At 37.5% G+C, this 24,127-nt stretch overlaps 1 protein-coding gene across 1 annotated transcript in view; it reads left to right on the forward strand.

Annotated features, from left to right (window-relative positions):
- The first annotated feature begins 2,953 nt into the window (after nucleotides 1-2,953).
- Nucleotides 2,954-24,127, forward strand: part of LOC139147097 (cleavage and polyadenylation specificity factor subunit 1-like) — a 57,869-nt gene continuing 36,695 nt past the window's right edge. The window contains exons 1-17 of the mRNA XM_070717960.1: nucleotides 2,954-3,031; nucleotides 7,013-7,195; nucleotides 11,027-11,051; nucleotides 11,623-11,756; nucleotides 12,283-12,363; nucleotides 14,001-14,155; nucleotides 15,097-15,243; nucleotides 16,200-16,339; nucleotides 17,673-17,783; nucleotides 18,365-18,458; nucleotides 19,025-19,112; nucleotides 19,526-19,625; nucleotides 19,960-20,003; nucleotides 20,469-20,520; nucleotides 20,767-20,864; nucleotides 21,123-21,197; nucleotides 21,570-21,650. Of these exons, the coding sequence (XP_070574061.1) occupies nucleotides 7,052-7,195; nucleotides 11,027-11,051; nucleotides 11,623-11,756; nucleotides 12,283-12,363; nucleotides 14,001-14,155; nucleotides 15,097-15,243; nucleotides 16,200-16,339; nucleotides 17,673-17,783; nucleotides 18,365-18,458; nucleotides 19,025-19,112; nucleotides 19,526-19,625; nucleotides 19,960-20,003; nucleotides 20,469-20,520; nucleotides 20,767-20,864; nucleotides 21,123-21,197; nucleotides 21,570-21,650 (1,569 nt within the window). The 5' untranslated portion in view covers nucleotides 2,954-3,031; nucleotides 7,013-7,051. The remainder of the gene's footprint in view (nucleotides 3,032-7,012; nucleotides 7,196-11,026; nucleotides 11,052-11,622; nucleotides 11,757-12,282; nucleotides 12,364-14,000; nucleotides 14,156-15,096; nucleotides 15,244-16,199; nucleotides 16,340-17,672; nucleotides 17,784-18,364; nucleotides 18,459-19,024; nucleotides 19,113-19,525; nucleotides 19,626-19,959; nucleotides 20,004-20,468; nucleotides 20,521-20,766; nucleotides 20,865-21,122; nucleotides 21,198-21,569; nucleotides 21,651-24,127) is intronic.

Below are 24,127 nucleotides of genomic sequence, written 5' to 3' on the forward strand. Positions count from 1 at the left end.
ATTAGCACAATTAGTTGTGTTGACTAGGTTAGGTTAGGTTATATAAACCATTTATTTTATTTATTCCGATCATTCAGAGCATGAAGAAAGAAGAGAAAATGATAGAGAAAACTGTGAAAAACTCAGTAATACTTAATGGGTCGCCTGTGGTCAGACGGTGGCGAGCATGTCAATAAATTGAATTCTACCAAGCGGCTCAGAAGAGATTAGCCTCCTAAAGTAAAATATTTGCTCTCTCTTTCACACATTCATAAAATAAATTCCTTACTAATAATTATCATTTCAAAAGAACGGTTCTTTTATTTCTACATTTGTCGTTGATGTTAAACCTACGACACAATTAAAGTAAGCCGATTGTCGTTACTATGTCGCAGCGATTAAATGACGTCACACGTTCAATATGCCAAGCATTGTTCTTTTAACAGCGTAGCATAGTGCTCCCTGATTTATACTCTAGAAACTACGTGGTACTGAACGGTAGATTCTAGACAAGCCGTGTTTGTGGAAACTCTAACGTATTTGAATCGTATGATAGTTTGATGCAGGACTTGCCAGGTCATTTTTAACATTAAAAATAATTGAACAAAAACTCTATCTTCAAAGAAATGTTCTACATTTAATATAAATAGGTAAATATAAAGTCGACTCGACTCGTCCGACTCGGTGTTGTAATAAGAATCCAAAGGATTAAAAGTAGGGATCAAATTTGTTCTAATCTGTAAGAGGATTATGAAGGTGTCATAGCCTTTTGTTTTCCATTGAAGTTGTAATCTAGTAAGTAAATTTCCTGACAAGACAATCTGACGTCTGACCCATGCCTCGAAACCAATGGTTAGTTTATGTTTATGATTACACTCATAATAAGATTCTCTTAAATCTCATGATTAGAAATTAAATGCACATGAAGAGGCAAACGATCGATTATCCGGGGGATGGAATAAATGGTGAACAAAGAAATAACATTTTCACTGAGCAACGGTTGCCAAAATCTGCGAAATCTTCACCAACCCGCCTGTGTAGGACTTAAAGACCTGTGTATTCAGTTAGTTTTCTTCATGCAAACTTATCTACTGTTTTCACCGTATTCATCTTCATTCATTGAAAGAGCTGTTAGTCACTGATATTAATTGAAAAAGACGATGAAAACACACTCTGAGATAAATTACTGATAGCAATTTATAAAGAATATAACTAGCAATGAGAAAGCGCCTAAAACAGTTGAAAATCACAATAATTACACAGACAACCATTCCTAGGTGCACCGACGTAGCCAAAGTTTGCAGGTAAACCTCCAAGATTACAAATGTTAAAGTTAGCAAAGTAAGGGGTAAGTCGTTCTTTTGCAGCCAGGCATCCGTACTTGTGACTCTGTTTTATCATATGTTAATTCAATGTCCCTTAGTGGAGGGACCGTGGTCCTTTTTTAAACTCGACTTGTTTTTTTGTCAGCATGGAGGTAAAATTTTAACCCCTATATTGTCAGTTAGAAAACACCCGATCTGGACCTTTTGATTTTGTTATGATTTATGTAAAAGTCAATATGCATTCCCGAGACAATGACAACACCGCGTATGAACTAATACTGTACGGTAAATTGCCAGTGTGATGAAGATAACTTAGAGATAATTGGTTTCTTATTCCCAAAGGCATGAAAGGTAGCGTTCGTGAATCTTGACTTTTGTAGGAACGTTATGTAATTTTGTTTACCACCGTACACCAGCCATTGAGAAATTTCAGATTGCATCGTTCCAATAACGACTGTGGTTATTCCTAATTCATTGTGCATCGCTGATATAAGAATTACAAGAGGATTTACATATTTGTCAAGAGTCGTCAGAGTGACGTCACGACTCATCACAAACACTAATATTCACATAGGATGACGGATTGCACCCCTTTCCCAAAATTGCTGTATTTTCCCATGGGTATTACCCAATGACGCATGCTATACGTTTTGCTTCTTTTTCACGTTCACATGGGTAAGCAATGCTGTCCTTGTTCGGCAAGCTGTGAGTTTAAACTTCCACGATACACTGTGACTTTTACGACGGTTAAACTTCAATGTTTGAAGATATGGCTGCACACTCGACATGAAACGTGTAGTCTACTGAATGTAAAATTTGCAGCTGCAAAATTATATTTAGAATAGAATTGATCTTTATTGAACTGTATGCCACTCTGGCATATTAGCACATACAATAAAGATTTTCAACTTCAAGTTGAACAAGTCAGAATGAAAGAGAAAAACTTCCAAACATTTGGACAAACATTATGTCAATTAAAATATTCTTGTACGATACTATACTATTGGTTGACTGGCCTGACAGAGAAATACGCACCGGTGACCCTGAATTTATATGTCATTTCTGTATTTACACAGTATTAAACTAACGCTCCCGCCACTGTCCTTATTGGTAGGCCTAAGTTGGAATCCATAGACAGTCTTCCTCTCAACCATGGTTGGGCTGGTCTATCAGCTTTACCGAGTAGAAGACGACCCCGGCGACGAACAAGTCAACTTTTGCACCTTCATTCATGAAACCAAATGCAGTAAAAAAGCCCTGACCGTTCTCTCTTGAAAGTTAAATTTAGGGACTGTCTCACAATTTCCAGAAAGAAGCGTGTCACATTACGAGACCAAATATTCATAAAAGTAGCTAAATCGCGTTTATAAGGAAATGTTTTCCAGCTAAATAAAATTTCTCAAAGATAAATAGATTTCCAAAATTTGACAAAATTATCTAGTTTGCATAGTATGCGTGATTTACCCTGCAATTCAGCTGCTTTCAATTGTCAGTCCCTTTTGCAAAGACAGCAAGATTGAAATCCGTAAAAAGCAGATTTGCTCCTGTAATAGATTTCCTTCGCAGATTTGCTCCTGTTATAGATTTGCTATTCTGGCTGGCCATTCCTACCACTTTAGCTGTGCGCCCTCACTCGTACGAGGTTTCCCATAATGCAATGAGATCTGTCATGGCGGCGTCCATGTGAATGAATGTTGGAACCATCACGCTTCTATCACACCGCTTAGGTAAGATCATGTTACTACTCCCTCAAAAAAAATTGAAACGAAGTAATCCCTAATAAACTTTCATATTCGGGGTTCAAAGTCAGCTAAAGAGTCTTTGTCGATTCAAAGTATTGATGAACTGCCTAACACAATAGGACAACCGCGTTTGTTATTGGCATTTTATCGATAATAATGTAACCTGCAGAGCCTACAAAGAACAGAGCCAGGGATTCCATAGCTGCAAACTTGTAGCTCTACAGTGAGGCGGTCGGTGATTTTTGGTTCTTGGGACCTCGCTCACCAGCAGTGCCACGAAGCCACAATGATCAGCTCCACGATCAAATGTAAATGTGATTGCTCTTCAATCAAAGTGATTAACACAACAGATTTGGATTTGACACAGAACACTGTAGATCAGTCAGTCAATGAATTTTCATTAATAATAGGGATTTTACATGAAATTGATAGACAGCTACAATAATAATAAATTATATATCAAAAGAAAGCTCTCTTCAGACCAATTGATTGCATTTTGTTTGATGAAAATCGGTTCAGTACATGCAGAGATATGTCCTGTTGAATTTGATAAAAAACTTCTTCCATTTAGAAATTATGCCATGGTAGACACCTGTAGTTATCATAACCACCAGGTGACCCCATTTTGAACATTGTTTGAGAAAACTAGAATTGCAATTTCTTGTGCTTTTGCAATAACTCAAGCATTTCTTATTGAAAATTGATGAAATTTTTTGTGGATATTGCTGATGAAATGTTCAATGGTTTTTAATTTTTATAAATGAAAAAGGTTATTTAGAATGCTGTTTACAAGGTAAACAAATAAACAATACCTGTAAAAAATCAAATGATACCTGTGACATTGATCGCTGTATGCATTATGTCTAGTGAACATCAACAGAAATATGATAATCATATTCCATCATATTTACTTTGCATATATGAAAACAGTTATTTAGACTTATATTTACAAGGTAAACAAATAAACAACAATACCTGTAAACAATCAAATGATACCTGTGACATTTTAGAACTTGATTTGAATTTTAAAAAAAAATTTTTTAGATTTTTTTTAATTTGAACTTCGACATTTTTTTAAATTTATTTGTGTGATTACAACTGTTATTAAATGATTATGAAATATGTCTGATTAATGTAGATTTTAAGTTAAAACAATTACAAGAACTTTTCCAAAAAGTCAAAAAAACTTCGTTCTCAACCCTTTGTCAATGCCGTAAAACAGCAACACGCATTTATAGAATGAACAACTGCATTGGATGTAAAGTTAAGCTGCCCCCGAAATAACATAGACCCTCGAACATGTCGAAGTCAGCGGTCCGAAATACAAACCAATATAAATACAACTTTTCCAAAGTCAGGGACACCATCAATGAGGAAAGAACAAATTAATGATCTATGGCCTTGTTCTTCAGAGAAAACCAAAATAGTCCCCTTCTCGGGAACTAAAGATCGAAACTAAAATTTCAGTATAGTATCGCAAAGTGTGGTACACGTGCGTATGCCTACAGTTGTACACTGCAGTGCAGTGCTGGCTTGACAACTTCTCAGTGTCTATCGAAAAATATCACCCGGAAGTCAAACTACTTCGAACAAGATAACGTTTGAAAGGGTAAAGTATATTTCTCTAGATCCTTGCGTTAGATAAGAAATCAGACAAATCAAGCTGCAAAATCATGAACGTCGGAACTCAGCTTAGACCTCCTGACACAGAACATGCGGCGATGCGCGGATTACTTGTATGTGATTCCTGGGAGTGCCCGGATGTAAAGTTCGGGTGAAACCATACTCTCTAAAAGGGCCTTAAGCATCATTTTTCGCATCGTCAGACTCGTAATTATTGCAGAATTACAATTAATATTTATCATAAAATTAATTTTGGGGCCGAACGTTTAAGGAAATCAAGATTTTCTTTCAAAAAAACACAAACGAAACACAAAGTTTGATCACAGATTGAGTTTTCCCGGCCGATTTTAACGTTTGCCCCCTCAAAATGAAGCCCATGATCTCTACTTTCGTACCAACCCTAAAAAATAGTGATGCGATCAGAATAAGTCATGCGGAGAGCCTATCAAAGAGGTATATGTTCGATCTCCTTCGCGGGACATTTGAGGTCACGGCACAACGCACATAATGGACGCCAAAATCACCGGTACGCGTGAGTTTGTAGTCGTGCTGCTTTGCCATTTATCGTAGTACAAAAGTGAAAATTTCCCAAAATGAAGTTAAAATAATAATCTTCAACACTACAGTTTCATTTTCTCTGATTATTTGGTCTATTTAAGAATTAACACGAAAGTTCGGACTAGACCTGCATCGAACGCGTACGTTCAACACAAATGTCATGTGACCTAAAATCCCTATTAATAAAAAGGACCAACGCTACAGAAATCAGAATAACACCACCAGGAGTGAATTGTCTAAAAATATGATATTATTTTCGTAATTATTAAAAATAATAAGTATGAAATATTGAAATCACTGAAACCAAGTTACTATATCATCCAGACGGTTTCTAGACGTTTCGGCACCAAGTCGTTTCGGCCCAAGACGTTTCGGCCTCCCGATTTCAGGCCCCAAGTCGTTTCGGCACCGCGACCCGAGACGTTTCGGCACTGCTCAGGGCTATCTGAGGGAACTAGTGCTGGAGCGTAATGTTTCACATCCAAGCACTAAAAAAGTAGTGTCAAATAACATTCATGTACATCGTACTTCACTTTGTGAGAACATTGTAAGAGACCGTAAGAAAAAAACTTCATATCATTTTCAAATCTGTGTCACAAGTTTATCGAAATGGCAAATGTTTAAAAGCGGTGCCAAAACAGCACGGCAAAATTCACACAAAATGCACAGAAAAGTACTGGTCAGAACGCAAAGGTCACGCTTACGAATATGACCGGTCAGTCAATTCCTAAATAGTTTGAAAACAAATCGAAACAGGGATGCCGAAACGTCTTGGGTTGCGGTGCCGAAATGACTTGGGGCCGGAAATTGCGAGGCCGAAACGACTTGGGCCGAAACGACTTGGTGCCGAAATGACCAGTTACCATCCAGACTGAGGTTCCTTTCTGCGGAGCAGCACTCAATAAAATCGCAGCATGTATGAGTTGTGTGTGACATGGGTGGTCAGCCGACCAATATACAGAAGCATATAAAAAGGGAAGTAACCAGCTTACACAGCCGGTCCTCTCTACACGGCCTTGAAAACTTTGTATTTTACTCGCTTCTACCATTTAAATTGCTGTATCTCCACTGCATTACTGATGGCTGATAAGCTGGCCATCATATCTGCCTTGTTTTGCCCTTCTTAATTGTTGCCTTGTGAAACTATTGCTCTTAAAATGTTGTGCAAATCCTAAAATACAGTTTCTCAGACACTTGCCCCCTGTTCATAGGGACATGTCCGGAAATCCCCACTGGAGTCTTTTGCCCTAGAATTATTAGCATAAATCATATTAGACTGACTGCTGTTTACAGTTTAACTTCTGTATACATCCGTTAGGCTCATCAGTCGGAGGTTGCTATTAGTAGCACTCATTGGTTGAATGTTCTATGATGTCAGCCTTATATGATTTATGTTAATAAGTCAACGGCAGCAGACTCCAGCTATATTTAGTAACAAACCTCAAATCATGATCAGTGCTATTGATTTTTGTTTATTCCTTGGAAGGTGATATTACCTCTTGAGCTAAAATTCCTGGAAAACTAGACCACATACATGTAAGATATACCTATGTACATGTATTGTTCTTACCATCAAATAACATGACAGGAGATAAAAAATAAGGGATCTTTTGTTTAATTTTGGGTAGACTCCTATCATGGTGTTGAGTTGAAATTTCAAATTTTTCCCGAATTCTGAATTTTGTACAAATTAGATTGTGTGCAGATTCACTGTTATTCACTGTTATTTTTCTTATTTGTGTCTTTTGAATATTTCATTGACATGTCAGTATCTTATTGTTACAGATGACCACGTGAAGCCAGCTTGACTGCTTAAGGTGAATCATGTATGCGTTGTACAAGCAAATTCACCCTCCCACTGGCATTGAACACTGTCTTTACTGTAACTTTTTCAGTAAAGATGAGAAAAACCTTGTGATAGCTGGTGCAACCCAGCTTAACGTGTACAGACTACATGGCGACATAGATGTAAGTAACAGATGAACTTGATCAGGCTTTTGTGCATCTAGTATTTGATACCTGTACCAGAAAATTAAGAGACAATAGCTACAACTTTTGTAGAACAAGTATATTTTCTTGTCCTTATCTATTAGCCTTGCAAATGTTTGTGTACAATATGAAATTATGTGAATGTGGACAATAAATTTTCATCCCAATGGAAATTCAGAGATCAACAATAATATTGGACATTGAACAAATACTGCACAGGCTGTATTTAACGATGCGACTCAGGTTCAAAGGTCAATTTTAGCAATTTTTTTTTTATTTCAAATTTCGAACCACTGACACGTGGTCTTTCTTTTGGGGAAAGGTGTTGGGTCACATCGTACCGGGAAATTCCTGAAATATTACTAAAATGGCAAACTATCAGCTACACCGCGTGCCATTATTTCCCTTTTGTCTTAACGGTCGCGGATTACCGACAACGATATCTTTGATAAACACGCAGAGATTATGTACAGGCTTTGCGGTATAGTGCGCATGCGCTAGCTTCAACGTTAGGCTCAGCGTTTTGAACTCCGCTATGTATCGGTACGGCAAACACGTCGAGCAGACCAAAGCCGGCGCTCGCGCTCCGTACCGTCGAAAAAGCAAGCGAGGTCCACAAAAGCGGACCTGAAAAGATGGCAACGTGCGCAAAGGTCGATTTAAATGTAAAACAGTCCGACTTTGGCTCATACTCCCTGCAATAACGATCAAGAATGCAGTGAAGAGTCAGATTTGGCCGAGGACGCAGACGATAACGGAGACATGCTCAGTTCAACAACTATGAAAGTATTTGACACGCTGCTTTTCGAACATATTAGGCTATGCTGATTGCATACCCGAGTCCAAAAATTAGCCTGAGCGAGATGAAACTTCTGTTAGTTGCGATAATTTTATTACTCTTGCTGTACATGCTTGGTGTTAGTATCGTGTTCTTTTATATTTTAAAACTCGAGTTTTCTATCGTGCAGTCTTTTCGTGTCTGCTGAGAAACCTTGAACAACACTGTACCCGACATCACGCGACATTTATGTCAAGGAGTTTCCCAAGCCAGTGCAGGAGTTCATACACACATAATGTAGATTCACAAGAGCAAGTTCACCGATCTGCTAATTTTTCGAAACGAAATGCAAATATTTTTTTATTTCATGCCTTTTCTTTCTTTAAATATAACCCAAAAATTAAATTTCGTCAAACGTAAATTGCGAGGGTTCACAAATGATTCTTGTGTGCGTGTTGTCTAAACTTATCAATTACCCGCAGACTCCACAGCTGCTAGCTGGACCTCAACACTGAACGTAAAACAAACCCGGCTCAACTTCTAGAAGTGCTGAAACTAGCAATTTTTGCTATATGAGGTCAGTCATCGAGAGTTTGACTAAAAGTAAAAATCTCCGAAATAATTATGTGTGCGCTGGTATTGACTCCACTGTAGACTAGTCGATACTCTGTCTCTCGGAACACGCTGTCGATGACAGCCTGCGCTGTTCTACGCTACGGCGTGATTATTATTAGTTTGATATTAAAAATCGGTACAAGAACACATATAAAGTTTGAAAAAATAACACGAGTCAATCTCTCCCGTCGTAACGAAGGGCGAAAAGTTTGCAGTGCGGTGCAAAAGCTAAGAAAATACGACAGACATTTTATGTTGTCAAGAGTTGTGTTCGTCTCATCATGGAGGTAGGAAGTCTCCATGGTCTCATCTTGAGGTAGGAAAACTAGCAACTGACGTCCCGTTCGCACAGTGTCGGCGCTAACATGAACTTGACAATCACTTTTCACAAAGAACATGCATAAATTGCCGATCGCGAGACAGGAAGTAGACAACTTGAGTCAAGAACAAGTGAATGTCCGACGCGATCGCGCGACGACAGCACAAAAATAAGTCTCGATCGGATCATGGAGGTAGTACCTCCATGATCGGATAGACTTTTTTACGCAAGTTTCGACGTCTTCGTCTTGACTGTGAACTCTGGTAACTAGATTGTAACCGTTGAGACAACAGTATACAGTTAATCTACTAGTTAAACGTTCCAACAATGGATTAAATCGCTAAGTACCCCTCTGTGTTTGTTGTGTAAATACCACCCACTGCTGGCACTAAGCATTTGCCAGTTCAGTGTATAATTTCTTTCTATTTTCACACGATCTGCAATCGTAAACATATTCAATTTCCCAAAACTGACTCTAAATATTTCAACTTAGTCCTGGTGTAAGAAAATTCGCAGAAAATAGTGCGCGAGTCGACTTTTTGGTCACAATGTGTGACGCATAGGTCGTTTACACAAATCGTCGATTTTCTCAGTTCCGTTTTTGGCAGTGCGTACATTATTCAAATAAGTATAAGTCGGCGGCGCCTGGACAGACTAGCCTGATTTTTCACCTGTGGACAGTGAATGAATATATCTGAAAGACCGTGTCTCAGATTTCCGATAAAGGGCCTGGAAGTGAAGATATCCTGACAAACGTGAACAAAGGCCGATAATTTATGCAAAAAACGTCAAGTTGACACTTTGAAGGTGCATTGTGCGAAAACAAAAGCGAATTTCAAAAATCCGGGACACGGTTTTTTGCCCAGTATACCCAGCCGTCGATTGCCGTAAACAGATCACCAAGGCCGATTGGAGATTTGTACTTACACTTTTTTGAGTAAAAAAACTAAAAAACACGTGTTTTTTGAGTAAAACAGCCGTATGCGCACTGTTTTTAAAAACTAACAAATTTTCTGAACTCTTCGGTGACCGAGCAGATAAAAAAGTACCACATGTCGGGTGTGTGACCACGTCTTCTTTGTGAAAATGAGGATTGAAATAAGTGACAATGAACCCGAGTCGCTACCTTAATCTCCTACCATACTTAAAGCCAGGTAACATGAGTTACAAGTGGAGTGGAAGAGACTGTCTATGATCAGACTGTAGACAGTGGAGTGGAAGACACTGTCTATGATCAGACTGTAGACAGTGGAGTGGAAGAGACTGTCTATGATCAGACTGTAGACAGTGAGTGGAAGAGACTGTCTATGATCAGACTGTAGACAGTGGAGTGGAAGAGACTGTCTATGATCAGACTGTAGACAGTGGAGTGGAAGAGACTGTCTATGATCAGACTGTAGACAGTGGAGTGGAAGACACTGTATGATCAGACTGTAGACAGTGGAGTGGAAGAGACTGTCTATGATCAGACTGTAGACAGTGGAGTGGAAGAGACTGTCTATGATCAGACTGTAGACAGTGGAGTGGAAGACACTGTCTATGATCAGACTGTAGACAGTGGAGTGGAAGAGACTGTCTATGATCAGACTGTAGACAGTGGAGTGGAAGAGACTGTCTATGATCAGACTGTAGACAGTGGAGTGGAAGAGACTGTCTATGATCAGACTGTAGACAGTGGAGTGGAAGAGACTGTCTATGATCAGACTGTAGACAGTGGAGTGGAAGAGACTGTCTATGATCAGACTGTAGACAGTGGAGTGGAAGAGACTGTCTATGATCAGACTGTAGACAGTGGAGTGGAAGAGACTGTCTATGATCAGACTGTAGACAGTGGAGTGGAAGAGACTGTCTATGATCAGACTGTAGACAGTGGAGTGGAAGAGACTGTCTATGATCAGACTGTAGACAGTGGAGTGGAAGAGACTGTCTATGATCAGACTGTAGACAGTGGAGTGGAAGAGACTGTCTATGATCAGACTGTAGACAGTGGAGTGGAAGACACTGTCTATGATCAGACTGTAGACAGTGGAGTGGAAGACACTGTCTATGATCAGACTACAATTCACACTGTAACTATGATTCTGTTTTCTTTCAACAGACTTCCACCAAGCCTTCAGAGAAAGGTAAAAAGTTACCCTAAGCATTGGCAATTCTGTGAATACAACATTTATGTGCCAGTCCCAGAAGCAATGTGGAAAATTATTGCAAATGCTTATTGGTGTGAGATAAGTGCCATACTTCAACCTGCTTTATCATACACCCTTAGACATATACCTCATTGCACACTGCTGAATGCCTAAAGTTTAGCTTTTGATTCCTGACACATTGTAACATGTTCCATCATAGAAAGTAGAGTTTCTCTACTGTCTGTGGTTCCATATGCAGTTTTCATGCCTATAATGAAAGTGTCTAAAAAAGAACGAGGCTCAGATATCTCAATTGTGATCAGCTAGTGTGATGTTGAGGGTGTTTGATTATATGGTTACACCACAAGCGTTTTTTCTCAGAGAGCTAAAGAACTGTAAGAAAATGAAATAACTAATACAGAATTGCTTTGCTTATTCCAAACAAATGTAAGACAAACACAGTTGGGGATAAATTGACAATCTTTGCTCAAAAACCCATTTAATGATGACAGCTTTCATGTAAAAGTCAGACCATTTTCATTTTACGGGTTATTACTTTTCTTGACAGATGTCAAATCCAAGAAACACAAGTTGGAGCACCTTGGCTCATTCAGTTTGTTTGGTAACATCATGTCCATGCAGAGTACACGATTGGCCGGTGCATCCAGAGACGTCTTATGCTTGACTTTTCAAGATGCCAAGGTGAGATACATAGACACAGTTGGGCAATATTTAACTGCAACGCTACTGAATGCTGTCTTGTGTCAAGCATCAACTAGGCTCAGCTGATGTTTGTTATAATCAGTCACTGTTTCTTGTATATCTGTCTAGTCCAAATTTGCACATTTTTCTGAATTATTTTGTCATACATCTTTTACAGATAAAAAAAAATGCACTTTAACCTATTAAGAATTCTTGGTTGTCCGAGCCAAAACTTGTTACTAGACATAATTTTAGAAAAATATGCTAGTAAGGTTGTAGATTGATTTACGAGACATGATGTACCTTTTCGTACTTGTAACTCTGTACAATGTGAAATCCATTAGCTAAACTTGGATTGCGTTTTTCTGCAGTATTTACAAGATTGTCAGTTCATCAAACACAAATAAATATAGCTGAATACAAATCATAAGATTCACAGCATGAGATCTCTGTCAATCCTGAATTGTAATGTCTATCTTCCATGTTCGAATAACCCCAACAACATTTTGCTTTTCACCATTGTTAGCTGTCCATTGTAGAGTATGATCCTGGAACTCATGACCTGAAAACACTGTCCATGCATTACTTTGAAGAGGAAGCACTCAAGGTAAAAACCTAAGCCTGATTTTTTATAAAATCAATCATTCTATCATTCATTGATTTAAAGGTACAGCTTTGTTATCAGATTTATCTCTGAACAGACATATATGCCGTTCAAACACAGGCCATTAAAACGCCTCTGAAATGGTTCTGGGCCAATACTGGCATAAAAAGTTATGTGTGGACGCTCCGAAGTGGTTCTGAAGCATTTCAGATTTGAGGCGGTTTAGGCGGCCCGACCTGAGCCGTTGTAGGGATTAACTCTATCCGCAAATCACTGTGTGGACGGACTGAGCCGCTCCAGAGGTGTTTTAAATGCCCTCACGCGACAGGTATTTGTAACATAAAACAAACAACAACCAACATACAATATTCACTTCGTCATGGCTGCCGAACAGAGTTCTACATTTCGTGGAAAGAACTGGTCAGACGACAAAATAAGTTTGCTGATCTCAGCTTGGGCAGACGAAAGCATTCAAAGAATGCTAAACGGAACGTGTCGCGACTGCCTCGTGTACAAAAAAATTGCAGAAAAGGCTCTACAGAGAGGTTTAAACCGGACAGCAGATCAGTGCCACCGCAAGCTCAAGGCACTGAAGCTAAAATACAAATAAGTTGTCGACAGCAACAGACGGAGCGGCAGAGGCAGAATATCGATGCCTTTATGAGGCATATATGTGACCGAATACAATCCATAGCAAATGCATGTTCCCGCGCTCGGCAGTTCTGAACGTATCAATCTCAAGGGCTAAATCGGTTAACGATGGCATTTGGTCTGCATTAAGATCATTAAGATGACGCAGACGCCGTCTGGACCGCATATGCAGCAGGTAAAAAAACAGACAACAAGGCAGTACGACGTCGTTCATTTCAGCTATCTTGTTACAATGCCGTATGCTTGGCCATACACACATTTTGAACTCAAGAGGGCGCATTAAGACGTCTTAAACACCAATACAATAGCTTAATTTTGTGTGGACGCAAGCGGACTCAAACTATTAATCCCCTGTGTTTACAAATCACAAATAGTGTTACAGAAGCGTTTCAATTTTTACCTGTCTGAACATAGATTAATAACTGAACACAACTTTCAAAGGTAATCAGAGGACAGAAATCACGTAAATAGTCAATGTCAACAAGCTTTAGTGTCAGAACCACGGATTGAAAACTGCTGCTTTAAAGGTTTGTTGGCTTGTTGCCAACCCATTTCTCTCGGTGAATCTAACACAGGAAGACATCATGTGTGTGTTAATATTGAAATTGTGATAAATACTGTAAATTCTGTGTATAGAATCACTGAGTGTGACTATTCCAACAATACAGAAATTGAAATATACACCCAAATTCACTGCCATGAGTATTTCACAGAGGATGAATACCATTAACATATTTCTTGGCTTTGATCAAATGTTTAGTTTTTTGAAAGGGGATTTGGAGCGATCGTTCTCTCTACTCTTTGAGTAATCCATTTGTATGGTAATAAATACATTTTCACAACAAAAGAATATGCAAATTATGTAAATTTGCAGTCACTCTGTTTTTCAAGCTTTGGAGAACCCTATAATAGACTAGCTGTGTCTTCTTTAAAGCAACAACACTCTCACATTCAGTTATTGTATAACATCTTTAATATCGCCAATGTAGGATGGTTTTGTCACAAACTATCAAATACCAACTGTGATAGTGGACCCTGAGAATCGCTGTGCCGTCATGTTGATATACGGCAGAAAGCTTGTAGTTCTGCCATTCAGAAGAGAAGGTACCATTGATGACCAACAAGAAAATCTACTACCTGGAAGGTAAAGTATAGAAATGTCACGGTGTTCTCAAGTGTCTTCTTTGTGTGAGCAAAATTCTTGTTTTCTCCATTTTTAATGAAACACATTGTCATAAGGATATGATAAAATCATAAAGAAATGGATGACAGACATTGAAACTTTGAGAAAAGTGAATTGAAATTTTGAGAATCGTGAACACCTGGTAAGTTTGTCCAGTATTAGGTTCATCTGAACGCATTGTCCATGCTGTGGGCTTTTTGCACCAGTAATTGTCACATGATTGATTTATTGACAAGAATATTGTTTGATTTCAAGTGTTATTGTTTTGTTTTGCCAGCAAACTGTATTTGTGAGAGATCAGGCTATCTATGTGTGTATAGATTAAAACAAAATCATTAATGTTATATTCTTAAAATTTTGTATTAGAGTTTGTTTCTTTGGATCACCAATTATGTATGGCTTTCAAATTTGGTACACAGGTTCCCCAGGTTATTTTCATTTATCTGTTCTAAATTATGACAAAAACTACCCATGGTTAGATTATGCCCTGAGAAGATATTTGAAAGTATACGTCATACTAGAACTCCAGGTTATGTTAAAATACAGACAATATGAGACTTAATGTACTTGATACAGATACAGGTCATATCTTCATCAATTAATTTGGATCATAATTGGTGTCCATAATCTCTGATGTTATTTTTGTTTTTGTGGAAATAGAGCATACTTTTAATGCACCCTATTTACAACAGACACTTCATTAATTCAATGTCAGAATTTTTGAAAAGATTGTGAGGCTGCAGACTCCCTTCATTCTCTGTGTGTTTACCTGGTCAAGGATTCAAACAGTCATATATTAACATGTACACAAAGTACAATAAAATGACGTAATATCTGATATTGTAGAATGCATTTAAATGATATGATATGATAGTTATTCACTTTCTCTCTGTCTGTTTCAGCTCAAAGTCTTCATTCTTGCCAAGTTATGTCATAAATCTTCATGATATTGATGAGAAATTGATTAATGTGATTGACATCCAGTTTTTACATGGCTACTATGAACCTACTCTTTTTATACTCTTCGAACCATTGAGGACCTGGCCAGGGTAAGTCAGCTGTGAACTGCTGTGTTATTGTCCCTCTTTGTCTGGGATATGTACAGAGTAATACTAGTGACTTTTGTCATTTTATTATCATTTCAGTGTTGCATATTGTGAAGTGACACTCCATCAGTTCCAAGTCATCTGTAAAAGCGACAGTTACTACAAATTTAAACAATTTCTTCAGTATTTTTATTCCATATATCAACTACAGATTCTTGGTGTACTTTCTGCATCAATTGTGAAATATCTAGTATTTGGTTTGTCAGTGCAGTGTCTCAGTATGTTATTGCTGATAATTGATTTTAACTCCAAACCTGAATTTGATTGTCAAATAGTAACAGTGCAGTATGCACTTGTACAGTCAGTGTCAAATCTCTGAATGCAGGGTATTTCAAGATCTGTAGGAAGAAGTCCTAGAAACTCTAGCTGACATGTGCAACAAAAACCTGAAAAGCAATAGTCAAAAGTTACAGGGACTTAATCATTAGTGGGCTTTATAGAGCATAAAACATATTTGCAAAAGCTTTGAAAGTGTTTGACAGTGATTTTACCGATGATGAAAGTTTCATGAGTGTTCAGGAATGGTTTTGCCAATGAAATTCAACCAATGTCTGTTTGTGAATTGTAGAAATATGGTAATACCATTAATTCAATAACTAGTCACCAGCATATCTGCTGACTTGGCAAGCCACATCAATACATGTCTTAACATACATTGTGTTACACCTATGATGTGATTTAAGAGTTTCATTAATTATCATTGTAACCGAGTTCAAATTATTAAATGCAATTTGTTTAAAATGATCCAGGTTAGTAATGTCCTAAGTGTATTAGCTTTGAGATCAAAGTGAACTGTGTAAATTCACCAGTATTCATTGTATTTTTATTGAGTAATGTTCATACACTTGTGATATATTCTCTCCTGGTAAAGTGTGTGAAATATCTGTTTTTATTTTCAGACGAGTTGCCATACGCAAGGATACGTATTGCATTGTTGCCATATCACTGAATATTGACCAGAGGGTTCATCCAGTCATCTGGTCTCTCACAAATCTTCCATTTGATTGTTTCAAAGCCATTCCTGTGCCGAAACCAATAGGTGAGAAAAACATTGTCTTTAACATGCTGCTTTATTTCAAAAACACTCCATGTGTTACTGGCTGTGAGTCAATAAAATTATGTTTACTTTTGCATATAATATGATCAGGGAAATGTTTGAACATTGAAATATTCTGTTGTAGAGATCAGAAAAGTGATGTCATCTTTTTTGAAATCAGGAGCTTAACATGCAAATGTTAACTCAACATTTGCTGTGTACTAGGTAGTCAGTGTTGACTCTAGCACATGGCATTGCAGTATTTCCACATTCCACAATATGCTGCAATGAAAATCTGATGAGTTAAAAGTGACTTGTGTACAAATTACTGTGTCACAGCATAAGTTAGAGCATGGCCAATCAGTGTATCAGTGAGGGTGATACCTAAACCCCATAGGCTATTGTCTTTAGTCATCACAGCATGAGCTGTATAAGGAAAGTTCAACCTCTCAGGTTGAGAGAAAAGGTTGCCAATCTTGCCCGAGGTCTTGATGTATTGGAAAACCATGTTCAATTTGGTGGTTGATTCGGAATCACCAAACTTGCAAACAAGGAAGGGCCTTGAAAACATATGCCAATTCACCATTTTCACCAGTTGCCTGTTGTAGCGATGGGGAGTGGAAACACAGCTTCTGTATTGAATGATGACCTATTCAAGTCATTTTATCATCTAGTAGTTGTACTTTTATAAGAAGACTAATTAACACTCAACATATGATCAGAATGTACACTTTCTTTTGAACTATTTCATGTCACCCTTTGAGGGCAGCAGTGTGTAGACAGTCTTCGTTGGAAATTCACTGTAACCTTTATTATGTACAACTTTGTTTTCATTTCTGCCAGCTTAATCATAACTTTGAACTTTCCTGTTATCATGAAGATAAAATGAAGCATGGATTGTTATTTTCAAATTCTCAGACATTAGTGATGTGTTGATGAAGCAAATGCAATGGGTAATCCTCCCCCGCCCAATTTTTGTAAAGGCCCACAAAATTTCAGTTCATGGGCCAAAATGACCCCCCAACTCTCTGGTCAATTATTCAACATTGGGGTAGTGCTATTCAGGATCCTTATAGTATTAGTTACACTAATTTTGGTGTAGTGTTCACAAATTTAAGTTTGTGATTTCATCATCCAATTAACTTAACTCCTGTGAGCAAGGAAGCAATTCTTATGATGCCCCAAATGTATTTGTTGAAATGCAGTGAATTTTATTAATTTGGAAAGCATTTCAGATTGGAAGAAATAATTATATCAGGACTGTTTTCTTTATGATAAGCGTCATAAGTCATTGAAATACTGATGCACTATTAATTGCTGTCTGGTTTATTTTCAGGTGGTGTTCTAGTCTTTGCTGTGAATTCATTGATTTATCTGAATCAAAGTGTTCCTCCGTTTGGAGTATCTTTGAATGGTCTCACAGATGGCAGTACTCAGTTTCCACTCAGTAAGTGTGAATTCATTGATTTATCTGAATCAAAGTGTTCCCCCGTTTGGAGTATCTTTGAATGGTCTCACAGATGACAGTACTCAGTTTCCACTTAGTAAGTGTGAATTCATTGATTTATCTGAATTAAAGTGTTCCATCCTTGGGTGTGTCATTGAATGGTCTCACAGATGGCAGTACTCAGTTTCCACTCAGTAAGTGTGAATTCATTGATTTATCTGAATTAAAGTGTTCCATCCTTGGGTGTGTCATTGAATGGTCTCACAGATGGCAGTACTCAGTTTCCACTTAGTATTAAAGTGCCTTACCTAAAGTGGCCTTGATATCAAAGTTACAGTACGTTTAGCTCGTATGCTGTGATGTTTCAGATATTCCTATGTAATTTCCAATCTGCACAAAACTACCAAGATACAAAGTTTTGAATATGTCTATTATATCCCTGGCTAAAACAGCTAACCAGGACTGCAAATTATGATTTTTCTTAGGAACAATTTTTACTTAATCTTCAATTCAACATCACCCCTGACAAGAAACAGAGCTGATATCAGCATTTCAACAATTTATGTTTCTCTTCATTGTAGAGATACATGAAGGAGTGAAGATATCTCTAGACTGTGCACAAGCTGCATTCGTCATGTATGATAGACTGGTAATATCACTCAAAGGTGGTGAAATGTAAGTCTTGCTACTCTTGATTGTAATAAACTTAAAGTAACTTTCAAGTATTTTCATAACCAAGGTTACAAACTTTTGACTTTACAAATCCTAAGGTATGTAGGAGAATATTTTTTCTGATGCTCAAGTTGACATGAATGGTTTTTACATTTAATATGTTTTCTCTGCATATTAATGAATGTAAAACTTGCAATGTAGTGTAGGTAACTGTTTTGTATCTCTGTGTAAAACCAAACCTTGATCTCACCAATGTCTGACAGTGAATAAACTCTTTTAAATGCTCTGCAGTCAATGAAATATCACTGCAATTAATAGTCAATAATAGAGTTGGTATCTTTCACTTCACTGTTTTTTTTTTTCACTTTTACAACACAGATTTAAGACTTACTTAAAGATTTCATATTGATGTAATTACTTTATCATCAGCTATGTCCTAACCATCATGATTTATTTATCATCAGCTATGTCCTAACCATGATGATTTATTTATCATCAGCTATGTCCTAACCATGATGATTTATTTATCATCAGCTATGTCCTAACCATGATGATTTATTTATCATCAGCTATGTCCTTACCGTCATGACTGATGGAATGAGGAGTGTTCGTGGTTTTCACTTTGACAAGGCAGCTGCCAGCGTCCTAACGTCCTGTGTAAGTATCCATTGCACAGTTTTCAATGATCAAACATGAATAAATGAATGTATACTACACTTCCATGTGTCTCTGTTTAACATCCACTCTCTCTTTTGAAAACAATTGTCTTGTACCAAGGTTGGCAGTCAAAGTATTAAAATATTAGTGAATTTAGTGTAAACAAAGTTATGGTAGGCAATGATAAACTTTGCATTGTTTCTGCTTTGTACTTTACAATCAGAATGATCTTATGAGAACTAGTAGAAGTAAGAATGAGCCACAGTAAAATTCTAAGCTATCATTCTTCCAAGATGCCAAATATTGTATGCTCTCACAGGATTGTGAGTTAAGAATTAGGAGGAGAGGGTCAAATGCTTTCTGATGTCTTCTGGAATTCATAAATAGTAAATCATGATATTATTCTTAATCAGATTGTGACAATGGAAGATGGATATTTGTTTCTTGGGTCAAGGCTTGGAAATTCACTCTTACTAAAATACACTGAAAAAGTACAAGATAGCGGTGAATTAGGTAAGTTTTCATCCTCTGTAAGTTTTCATGTTTTACAACAGCTATACTTCAGACAAAACTGAACCTGTACTGTATTCATACAGAAGCTATACACTTTAGCAATTTTGCGAATGAGTACTGTAATAAAAAAACAAGATGTACATGTAATATTCAACCATGAACTCAGAAAATTCCAACAGCAGTAGAACCACTCTTTTATATAGACCACATCTCCTCATATTTTGTCTTTTCATGTCAGTGAAGTATGTGATATTTGTAACAGTAGGAAACGAAGTGTTGAGTTTCCCCTGAATTTTTTTTTGATGGTAGTTTTCACCTTGATTTATATTTACAGCTGCCATTGAACCAAAGAAAGATGAAGACAAGGAGAAAGCTGAGGTATTGTTAGAAATCAATCTGTGCATTTCTTACATAGCTTTTCATCTATTTTTAATAACTTATTTAATGTGCAGGTTTCACAGACTTTTAGAACGGATATTAAAATAAAGATACTTATACAGGGGTTGAGTATTTGGGTCTGCCTGGAAAGCAGTCTGTAGCTGTGAAAATAGTTTGCATGTCTGTGTACTGTATCAGTGTAGATACACAAGTTATTTCACATCCATGTTTTCACACCTTAGCACAACATGTACAGATTTGAAAACTTAATGGTTGCCTTCAGAATACTCATGAAAGAGAGCTAGCCTTGTAATCAATCCTTTTTACACTTTGTAAAATGACAAAACCCATCATGATTCAGAGAACATTAATTACAGTAAAATACAAGGGTAATGGGATAAACATGAAAGCTGTGCTAATGCTATGAAGTCACCAAAATATTTCATGTCTTTATTTCCATTTCAGGAAGAACCACCAAGTAAGAAAAGGAGAACTGATGATGCTAGTGATTGGATAGGTAAGATATCCTGTGCAATTTTCAGAGATAGATGTAAAAACAAAACCAATGCTCCAGCTAATATTCAAAGAATTGTACAGATATCTGGAGGTTCTTTAATTCTTTAAAGTTGTGCTTTCACTCACGTCGTTACAGTATTGAACAAATGTAATGTTTAATTTCTGGCACATAGACATCAGGGTATAAAAAACTGTGGTATTTGCATATCAATGTAGTCATGTGAATCCAATGGTTTTGTATTTGCAGCATCTGATGTAGCCCTACTGGCAGATGATTTAGATGAGTTAGAAGTGTATGGAAGTGAAACCATGACTGGAACCCAACTCTCTTCATATACCTTTGAGGTAAAATTGTATTCATATTGAATATGAAAACATGCATTAAATTTCATGTTAGTGTTTTCTATCCATAGCAATTCACTAACTGGCATATGCATTTTTCAGAGTCACCTCCCGTTATAGAATTGCTGTCAAAATAGGAGGAAAACAAATTATACATGAAATGTAATACCATTTTCTCAACATGTGTTGGTATCATTGCTAAAGTTGTGTTGATTTTTAGTGTGTTTCTGATTCTTGTGTATAACTGTGTTTCCACGGCAGGTGTGTGACAGTATCATGAATATAGGTCCATGTGGCAAAGCTGTAATGGGTGAACCAGTGTTCCTATCAGAAGAAGTAAGTCAGTCCAGCAATTGAACCATTCTTGTCTTTAGAAATGTCATGGCGGTAATCTGCAGATCTTCAAAGGCTGGGTACAGTGATGAAGAAAGATCAGACACTAGTCATTCTTCTGACCGAAGATGTGGATGTTCAGAAGCAAACTGTTTTCTTTCAAACATTTTAAAGTTACGCCAATGGTATGGCTGTGTATTGCATCCCCCTAAGTTTACAGCTACATTAGAAAAGAGACATTAATTATTCATTTAAAATATTCATTTAAAACTAGTTAAATTATTGAAAGTTTTGTACATAGAAATCATCAATCTTTTCCATGCACATGCTGCAAGATGGTATTGCCTTTACCACTTCTTGTTTTGTTTTGTCCAGTTTCAGAATAATGCAGATCCTGACGTTGAGTTGGTGTCATGTTCTGGATACGGCAAAAATGGAGCTTTGTCTGTTCTTCAGGTAATAACACCATTCACAGCACATGTCAATGAGAAAACTTTCATAACACAGTTGATTTATTCACACTGTGATCTTGAATATGTATTCTTCAGACACAATATTGTGGTATCTGTGGCTGCCAACAGGAAGTGCTTTGAAAATTTTGTTTCTCAATCGAATTACACCTTCGACAACTTATGACCATTAATCAGGATAATAAAACTCAGTGAATTTTATTGCCTTTTTGATAAATGAAACACATCCATGGCCAGAAGTCGGGATTTTTTCATTTTAGACATTTTTACATTTTAGTAGTGCATGTTTGACATGTTAGGTCAGAACTAACGTGACCATAAAAGCCAAACTTGCAAACCTATCGTGTATCGTGCAGACCCAACATATCCGCACCTATCGTTTCTAAAATGTCTAACGTGTATGTCAGGTCGGAACTAACGTGCCTAAAATGCCAAACGTGCAAACCTATCGTGTATCGTGCAGACCTAACGTTAAAGAACCTATGTCTAACATGTATAGCATTTTAGGGCGTACAAATAAGTCCTATTCTAATTTCTATCATGCCAATTGTGCAAACCTATCGTGTATCGTGCACGCCCAACATGTATGTACCTATTGTGTCTAAAGTGTCTAACGTGTATATCATGACTGTACGATTGACATATGGTACCATTCGACTTATCTGGACATACATGTACACTTTAGACATTTTAGACACGTTAGATCCGTACACGTTGGGTCAGCACGTTACACGATAAGTTTGCACGATTGGCATGATAGATTTTGACTCGTGGAGAACCTAAAATGACATACACGTTAGACATTTTAGACACGTTAGATCCGTACACGTTAGGTATGCACGATACACGATAGGTTTGCATGATTGCCATGATAGCTCTTGACTCATTTTGAGACCCTCATTGGACATACACATTTGACATTTTACACACGTTAGCTCTGTCAACTTTAGGTCGGCACGTTATACGATGTGTCTCATGATTGCCATGATACAATTCTACTTATCTTGAACCCTAAAATGACGTACACTTTTGACGTCAATAGACACAATGTCTAACGTGTATGTCATTTTAGGTTCTCAACATGAGTCAAAATCTAACATGCCAATCGTGCAATCCTATCATGTATCGTGGAAAACTAACGTGTAGGCCTACGGACCTAACGTGTCTAAAATGTCTAACGTGTATATCATGTGTACATTCACTTAATCTGGAGACCCTAAAATGACATACACGTTAGACATTTTAGACACGTTAGTCGTACTCGTATAGGTATATGTCACGTACACGATAAGTTTGCACGATTGGCATGATAGATTTTGACTCGTGGACAACCTAAAATGACATACACGTTAGACATTTTAGACACGTTAGCTCCGTAAATCTTAGGTTGGCACCTTAAATGATATGTCTCAAGATTCACGTGATGGCCTACAAACAGGGTAAGGTCTAACTCTATCATACCAATCGTGCAAACCTATCTTGTATTGTGCAAACCTAACATGTACGGACCTAAGTGTCTAAAATGTCAAACGTGCATGTCATTTTAGGTTCTCAACATGGGTCAAAATCTATCATGCCAATCGTGCAAACCTATCGTGTAACGTGCCGACCTAACGTGTACGGACCTAACGTGTCTAAAATGTCTAACGTGTATGTCATTTTAGGCTCACAACATGGGTCAAAATCTATCATGCCAATCGTGCAAACTTATTGTGTAACGTTCCGACCTAACGTGTACGAACCTAACATGTCTAAAATGTCTAACGTGTATATCATGACTGTACCATTCAACTTATCTGGAGACCCTAAAATGACATACACGTTAGACATTTAAACACGTTAGATCCGTACACGTTAGGTATGCACGATACAGGATAGGTTTGCATGATTGCCATGATAGCTCTTGACTCATTTTGAGACCCTCATTGGACATACACATTTGACATTTTAGACACGTTAGCTCTGTCAACATTAGGTCGAACGTTATACGATATGTCTCATGATAGCCATGATACAATTCTACTTATCTTGAACCCTAAAATGACGTACACTTTTGACGTCTATAGACACAATGTCTAACGTGTATGTCATTTTAGGTTGTCAACATGAGTCAAATGTAACATGCCAATCGTGCAAACCTATCATGTATCATGGAAACCTAACGTGTACAGACCTATCGTGTCTAAAATGTCTAACGTGTATGTCATTTTAGGTTTCCACATGAGTCAAAATTTATTATGCCAATTGTGCAAACCTATCGTGTATCGTGCACACCTAACGTGTACGGACCTATCTTGTCTAAAATGTCTAACGTGTATGTCATTTTAGGTTGTCAACATGAGTCAAAATGTAACATGCCAATCGTGCAAACCTATCATGTATCATGGAAACCTAACGTGTACGGACTTAACGTGTCTAAATGTCTAACGTGTATGTCATTTTAGGTTCTCAACATGAGTCAAA

Source organism: Ptychodera flava, chromosome 13 (genome assembly GCF_041260155.1).
Source record: "Ptychodera flava strain L36383 chromosome 13, AS_Pfla_20210202, whole genome shotgun sequence".
NCBI lineage: Eukaryota > Metazoa > Hemichordata > Enteropneusta > Ptychoderidae > Ptychodera > Ptychodera flava.